General features: G+C 40.6%; 1 protein-coding gene across 1 annotated transcript in view; it reads right to left on the bottom strand.

Annotated features, from left to right (window-relative positions):
• Positions 1–332: 332 nt before the first annotated feature.
• PAPOLG (poly(A) polymerase gamma) overlaps positions 333–8,162 on the bottom strand; it is a 31,647-nt gene continuing 23,817 nt past the window's right edge. The window contains exons 18-22 of the mRNA XM_075862997.1: positions 7,144–7,259; positions 4,705–4,919; positions 3,497–3,565; positions 3,124–3,183; positions 333–2,467 (exon numbers count right to left, since the gene is read on the bottom strand). Of these exons, the coding sequence (XP_075719112.1) occupies positions 2,369–2,467; positions 3,124–3,183; positions 3,497–3,565; positions 4,705–4,919; positions 7,144–7,259 (559 nt within the window). The 3' untranslated portion in view covers positions 333–2,368. The remainder of the gene's footprint in view (positions 2,468–3,123; positions 3,184–3,496; positions 3,566–4,704; positions 4,920–7,143; positions 7,260–8,162) is intronic.

Below are 8,162 nucleotides of genomic sequence, written 5' to 3'. Positions count from 1 at the left end.
GGTGTAATAAAGGAATATTTTGATACTGAAGGTGTGAAGATCTTTTATATACCCGCTTTTCTCTTCCTTTGCTTTCGAATACTCCTTGAGGTATACGCTTGGCGCCCTCTGTTTATATGCATTTTGTTATAACTAGGTGGTGCCCATCAATTACCAGTGTGTATACACCCATTTACCTCAAAGACCCAAATAAACCAGAACTTCTTGCTTGTTTGAATGACACCCCACAATTTATTTTTTTGGTCAAACCAGGATTGGATTCCAACAAGGGAAGGGGGTTTAAAACCTCCCAAATTTAACTCAATGAAACACAAGAGAGACAGAATAAGAGCTAGGGGACAGTATTGCTTTTTTATTTGTATTTGAAAAGGTGATGCTGTTTTACATACAAAAATAGTTTGCATACAATGGTTTTTAATATTACAAAACAGTGCAAGTAACAGTACAATAGCGGTGTGGATAATAAGCCTGTACGAGTCTATGCATGCTCTGTAAAAAAACACGGAAATAAAATGCTGATGGGGAAAATGTAGTATAAACCTTGATGATACAGAGTTCCTGAGAAGAGGCTTCAACTGCTGGCAAGTGTCATACGACCAAGAACTGCGTGTCAGTCTCTGCTGCTGCAGCGAAACTATTGAGAGTTTGTTGGTCACAGTTGCACTGCGGCCATAGAGTTTGTGTTTATTGGGAATAATATATATCTCTGAAATCACCACATGCCATGTCCTACAATGAACATTCATCACTTATCCACAGTACAGGTAATAAATAATAGGAGTGCTGATCACTGATACAGGGGGGGGGGGGGGTCCTGTGTTTTCCCCTCATCAGAATGACCATAGTGAGGAGAAAATTATATGGACCGGTGGTCATGTTTTCATACAAACTATGGATAGGTAAAGAAAAATTTATTGTGGGAAAAACCCTTTACATGACAGCTTTCCCTTGCTTTTTTATTTCCTTTTAAAAGACAAAACGGGAAAAGATCCCAGTATACGAAGACTAGGAGAAATAAAAAAGCAAACGAAAAAACAATGCCTTAAAGAGAGTTTAAGCATAAATGACCATATACTGGGAAATCAGACATTACAGCAGTAAATAAACTTTGGTAATAATGGTTAAGAGATCTGGTCATTTCCCTATTCAGTTGCTGCAGCCATTTTTCCAAAAGTGACGACAGGAAGTACGGCAAGTGAATTTGAAATGGCTGCACTTGCGGTCAGTGTCACATTTTGGAAAAACGTTTAGCGCAAATAGAAAAAATAAAATAAAAATGAAATTCCCAAACTTTAGTTACTGCTCTTTTTTCCGATTCTCTAATATAATGCCATTTTTAGGGTTTGGGTGGAAATCTTCTTTAATGCAGCTTCCATCATCAGCCAAGGATTTCTACAGAACGGAGGCATCAAGGTATAGAGTTTTATGAACTGTACAATAAAAGGTTATATTCAAATTAATCAGATAAATTAGGGGAGATTAGGGACATTTCTAAATATAACCTTGAAATAAATGTTACATTTACGTAACCAGTCTCCACAGGAGACATTTCAGTACCTCGTTTTTCAGATAAACTAAAACTGTAACTGTATTGAAAGCCGAACTGTGAATCTCAGAGCCTGCGAAAAGTGAGGCTTTGTCTACCAATACTAGGAAGATCTGCTTCCCCAGACAATAAATGAGGTAATGTAAAGCAATACGTGGCAGTTTTTTTTTCTGTGATTAAACAATTAGAGACAAAAGACAAAAAAGGTGATACAAAACAGAACATGAAGTATCATTACAAAATCAGAGTACAAAGACATTTTTTTTTCCCATTTTTAAATATTTTAAAGTTTTCAAAAGTATAAAGACTGAAATAACATACGAAAAACAGACAAACATTTACAGGGCCTTACAGCTGTAAAACCCAATAAGTATTTTTTTTTTTATAGATTTTTTTTTTTTTACATACAAAAAAAAACTAAAAAAAAAATAAAAATAATACACAGGAGAGGAGAAGTAACCACTCTAAAAAGGGATATAAAATTGTATGTAGAGTATCATGGCAGTATGTGGCATAAGAGGGAAACCCGTAATCGACATTTTTCTTTAGGATGTTCAGTACATTGCATTGTTTGACAGCGAAACAGAAAGCATCAGGGATTATTGATCTTGATTGATGTACAGACTCCCAAAGAGAACAAAGAAAGAATAGGGCTTTTCCAGCAAGTCTTTAGCACCACCCATGAGCGGCTCAAAGTGATCACCCCCCAAAAATAGCCCATGTTCATGAGGCCTAATATACAGAATTCATGATTCAGCTTTCTACACGATCACAGACCGCACAATACCACTCAGATATTGCTTTACATATTACACAGTGTAGTTACCGGTTAAGAGTTAGTCTGATAGAATTTTTAATGACCCGAATATTACCGGTTGGCACAGGAGAGGATGCATCTGGTAGCTCTTTACTGGGTAGCCTCTATAAACAGATTAAAACATCAGGTTGATATTGAAAACTCTTAACATGGATTTTAACAACACACTGAAGGGGTTGTCCCACCACAACAACTTGTAACCTATCCACAGGATAGGTGATGTGTTTAAATGCTGGGGTCCCAGCGATCGAGAACGGAGGTCCCGAATCCCCTTACGAACGGAGCGGAAGGTAACACATGTGCGCTGCCGCTCCATTCATTCTCTATGGGACTGCTGGAGATAACTGCTGGAGCATTGGCCTTCTCCAGCAGTCCCATAGAAAATAAATAGAAGCAGCGCGCATGAGTGACCTGCAGCTCCGTTCATAAGCGGACTCAGGACCTCTGTTCTCCTGATCAGTGTGGTCCCAGCGTTGGGACCCCCAGCATACATACACTTATCGCCTATTCTGTTAATAGGTGATAAGTTGTTGTGGTGGGACAACGCCTTTACCATAATGGTGCAAGCTTCAGCTGTATTTTATCCAATAAAATATGCACAAAGATAAAAGCGGTAAGTTTAAAATCAAGCCATTAAGGAGTTCTATATAGAGAATAGTGCACATAGCAGTCGAGTAAATAGAAGCACCTTTAGGTCACCCCTTCTGAAGAGTCACGGGAACTTTCACCAAAGTGAATATATAGATTTCATGGATAGTACCTGTGATCTAATGCGGTCAATAGTAGGAATGGGCATAACTTCTCCAGCAATTATTCTTTCCTGTAAAACAAGAGGTTGAAGGGAGGAGGAGGGGTGGGGGAGGAGGGGTGGGGGAGGGGGGGGGGGGAAGGGGCAACAAAGAGACCCTGTCATTCTTAGCTTATCCTATAACTAGTGTACTCCTGAAATTTCTACCAATACTGAAATCTCAGCACTCAAGATATACTGTAATTACACACACCATGTATGTGGATGGATGAATATAAAATGTATAATACACATGTTTGTAGATCCATTGTATATAATCCCTTTTTTCATACAATAGATAACCCTTATAAATCCAGATATTTACGGATTATAATTCCTGGCTTACCACAGTTGTCCTCTCCTCTTTTTCAGGAATAGAAGGCTGTACAAATGCAGAGTCAGGAAACCCTGGAAGCTAAAAATACACTATTAGTTTCTTTAAAATGAATGTGCAGCATTGAACAGCTTTTATTTTTTTTTTTTAAATCTAAAATAAGTTGAAACATTCTCTGCTCATTATTTTCTCTATCTACCTAACTCCAAGGGCTGGAGGTGGAGGCACTTAACAGCTCCGTGGGGCATCAGCATATGATGCGCGGCTGTGTGATTTTCGCGCAGCCGCCATCATTATGACACTCCGTTTGGATGTTTGTAAACAGAAAAGTACGTGGTGCTTTTGTTTTCATTCATCCTTTTCACAGCTGTTGCGCGAATCACGCTGGTCGCACGGAAGTGCTTCCGTGTGGCATGCATGGTTTTCACGCACCCATTGACTTCAAAGTGTGCGTGATGCGTGAAAAACGCCCAAAGAACAGACATGTCGTGACTTTTTTCCAGCGGACTCACGCAGAGTAAAAACCACGCACGTCTGCACGGCCCCATAGACTAATCTAGGTCCGTGCGACGCGCGTGAAAATCACGCGCATTGCACGGACGTATATCCCGTTCGTCTGAATAAGGCCTTAGAGTGACTGCACTTATCAAAAGATCGGATCGGTCACTAGGACGAAGGTGCAGAAGCGCTCAGCTGTGCGATTTGCACCTTTGACTTTGATCAGCGCTCCCTGTTAGGTGGTCTGTGAGAGTCATCCCCAGCCTATGAAAGCCAGCTTCAGCCCGACGAGGAGTGCCGATCAATCGAAGGTGCAAAGCACTCAGCTGAGTGATTCTGCATCTTCGTATCAGCAACGGTGGGGGTCTCAGCATTTGGAGATTGTCAATATAAAAGCCTTCTTAAATAAAGTCTATTCTGTTTGAGATTTTCATAATTCTGGCTAACACAAAAAAAAGAAAAACGCTAATTTGCAATGTACATTAAGATGGAAAATCATCAAAATATGAACTTACCGATCTTAATGATTCAAAATATAAATAATTTTCTTGTTCTATATAAAAATAGTTTGCTTAACATTCATAAATTAGGCTACTGGGAATTTGATCACATGCTTGTTGAGAATACCCAACATGGAAGCCTACAAATAGTATTTTATCATATGGATCTCTATCTTTGATGGTCCTTTCACATCTTCAATAATAAAAGAAGTGCATTCAAACCTTTTCTGTATCCTTCATTCGCTTTGGAGACATTTCCAGGGTTGGAGGATGAGTCCGCTTAGCTGCAGGATTTTTAGGGCTTTTATCTATCAATTCATTGTGATGTTCCTGGGGAAGGTTAGGTGGAGATGAAAGGGGTGGAAGAACATTAAGTCCTATTACGGTGGGGATAATGCAGCCACTTGGGGTCTTCACTGCTATGGCATGATCGGATTCTGAAAAACAAGGACATAAAAGTGTCACAAAAACCATCTACCAAGAAAATAGTTGTTTCACAGACATTAAAAAAAAACAAACAAAAAAAACAAAACACCTCAGTCAGGTCCAAAATGTGGCTCTATTTCCAGTAAACGTGTCAGAGTTTGGGACTTTGGTTCTTTGTTTTAAAATAAAAGCAATGTATACTCTTCTACCTAGACTATCAAGAGCTATAAATATTTGCACACTCCACGTAAATAGCAGCAACAGGAGTTATTAGGAGTAAGGTAATTTTCTAGGTTGTTCATGCAGAATGCAGGGAAGTACCAAATTGCAGGAAGAACTTGTATTGGGTGAACTCAGTCATAAATAATCTTTTTTCTAAATAAAAAACACTGCTGTAATCTACATTACAGCGCCGATCACATCATGTACAATATAGGGCACTTATAATGTGGTGACAAAGCCTCTTTAAATGTAGAATAGGAAATCATACTGTTTACTAATATACATGTATTAGAAATTCTGCTCACATACATTTCTTATAGTGCATGAGGCCCCTATCACAGTGGAATGGTACAGCCCATAGATTAGTCCTGTGTAATGCATCCACAGGCTAACTGAATATGACTAGACATGGCGTCAGTCATGTTACTTAGACACACATATATACACATACACAATGTGTTGGGGCAACATGGGCTATGTAAATAGGACTAAAGTTGCTGTTGGTAGAAATACTGTAATGCCCTGTTCAGTTTTCTGCAGGTAGAAAAAACAATCCTCAGAATTCCTTCAGGAATTTTTAGGCAGATATGAAAATGCCTGTTTATTTTTTTTCCCCCTCGTGGTTTTCACCTGGGGCCATTAAAGCGAATGCAAAGACTGCGGGCAAAAAATGCTCGGAAACGAGTGCTGCAGATTTTTTCTACCTCCCATTGATTCAATGGAAGGTCAGACACAAACCGCGGCAAGAAAGGACATGCAGCTTTTTTTCACCAGCGGGCAGCCAAAAGCCACGCGGGAAAAACAAAAACTGAAAGAAAAAAAAAAAACGCCTCTGCCTCCCATTGAAATAAATGGAGTGCAATTTTATGGTGCCGATTCAGACATGGCTTCTGCGTCAGGATCAGCGCCCAAAAACTCAGAGTGAACAGGGCCTAACTCCTGCGCCTCAATAATACACCATTTACCGGTTAGATACCTGGACAGTGTTACCTAAATGCCAGTGGTCACATGACTGTCCATTCAGTTATCCTATGGATGATTTTTTATGGACAAATCTGTGGGCTAATATTTATTTTTAGACAAACAACTGCAGGGATATAAGAAACGTATGCGAGCAGAAACTCGAATACGCGTATATTAGAAATCTGTGATTTCCTATTCTAAAAATAAATAGTGGAATTTAAAAAAAAATGTGGACAACCCCTTTAAGGATTCCAAATAAGACATGAACCCTTAGGCCGGGTTACCACGGGACGGATATGCTGCGTAAAAATCAAGCTACGCATCAGACCTGGAACCCGAAGTACATTCCGTCCAAAAACCGTACCACAGCTGTAAAAACCACTCATACTTACATAGGTCGTTACGGCGACACGTCCCTCCATCGCAGTCCGGTCTCCCTTGATGACGCTACAGCCCCTGTGACTGCTGCAAGTCGTTGATTGGCTGCAGCGGTGGTCACATTGGATGTAACGTCATCCCAGGAGGCCGGACTGCAGGAAGGATGAGGGTGTTATGGGTAATCAAGGTTTTTTTTTTTTTCCGTTGTTGCATTTTTTGCAACGTAATCACTGCGAATATGCCGCAAAAGTTGTAACACTGGGCTTTGTTGTGGGTTTTGCATCCCCATTGAATTTATTCAAACGGGGAAAACCCACAACATAAAAACAAAGAACGCAGCACAGAATTAGATTCTGCATCGCAGGTCAATGAACGTTTGCGCTGCATTTTTCCCCCGAAGAGTGGGCATGAGATTCTCTGAATCTCACCCACTTTGCCACTACTGTAAATGCTGCGGAATTTCCACACAATTACGTTACGAAAATTCCATAGCGTTTACGCTACGTGGGACCCCAGCTTTAAAGAGAAGATTACTCACTGGTGGGAAAGGGGAGGTCTCGGAGTTAATGAACAAGCCAAAGTAAGGACGCGAAATGTGTATTTGAATATACATCCTAAAAATATATACACACCCATACATTAATCTGCCCACAAAACAATAAAAATCCTCACTTGATCCAATAACAGGAATGGCTTGTCCCCAAGTAGTTTCTGAAGGCACAAATGGAGTCACATGTTTCTGGATAGAAGGGAAAAGGTTTGCTGGAGTGTACTCGGATACAGGCTTCCTAAATGACATAATGTTTCAGGTTACTAGAATATAAAAAGGATTACAGTGAAAAGAAAAACTAGAAAAGACAGAGGGAATAATTGTGCCATGATCATTTTTATCAGTTTAAAACGATGAAGTACCACAAATCTGTGACCGTGCAAGTAGAAAGACTATTCTTACCACTATTTTTTCTAGAAATATGTAGGTGTACATTAAAAAAAAAAAGAAATTGCACCCTGGTATGAGAGAATAAAGATTTTACATGCAAAATTACCCCCATTGGTGTGCGTAATCCTTTCCACAGTCTATAGAGGGCTGGGCCCAATTCATGCACCCGTATACTGAATTACCCACTGCTATCTAAACCTACATCGCATTAAAAAAAACAAACACAGGCGGCTCACGCCATTATTGTGCCATGGCTACTTCCATAGTCATTCAAAGTGTCGTGGTGCCATAGCCATGACTAAACTTATTGAGACTTAGGCCGGATTCACACGAGCGTGTGCGTTTTGCGCGCGCAAAAAAAGCGGCTTTTTGCGTGCGCAAAAGGCACTTAGCAGCTCCGTGTGTCAGCCCTGTATGATGCGTGGCTGCGTGATTTTCGCGCAGCCGCCATCATTGTGACTCCGTTTGGATGTTTGTAAACAGAAAAGCACGTGGTGCTTTTCTGTTTTCATTCATCCTTTTCACTGCGGTTGCGTGAATCACGCGCGTCCCACGGAAGTGCTTCTGTGTGGTGCGCGTGATTTTCACGCACCCATTGACTTCAATGGGTGCGTGATGCGCGAAATACGCACAAAGAACGGACATGTTGCGAGTTTTTCGCAGCGGACTCGCGCTGCGTAAAAATCACGCACCTGTCTGCACTGCCCCAGAGACTAATATAGGTCCGTGCGACGTGCGTGAAAATCACGCG

Source organism: Rhinoderma darwinii, chromosome 4 (genome assembly GCF_050947455.1).
Source record: "Rhinoderma darwinii isolate aRhiDar2 chromosome 4, aRhiDar2.hap1, whole genome shotgun sequence".
Lineage (NCBI taxonomy): Eukaryota > Metazoa > Chordata > Amphibia > Anura > Rhinodermatidae > Rhinoderma > Rhinoderma darwinii.
Note: the sequence above shows the minus strand (reverse complement) of the source record. Positions and strands in the feature narration are given on the sequence as shown.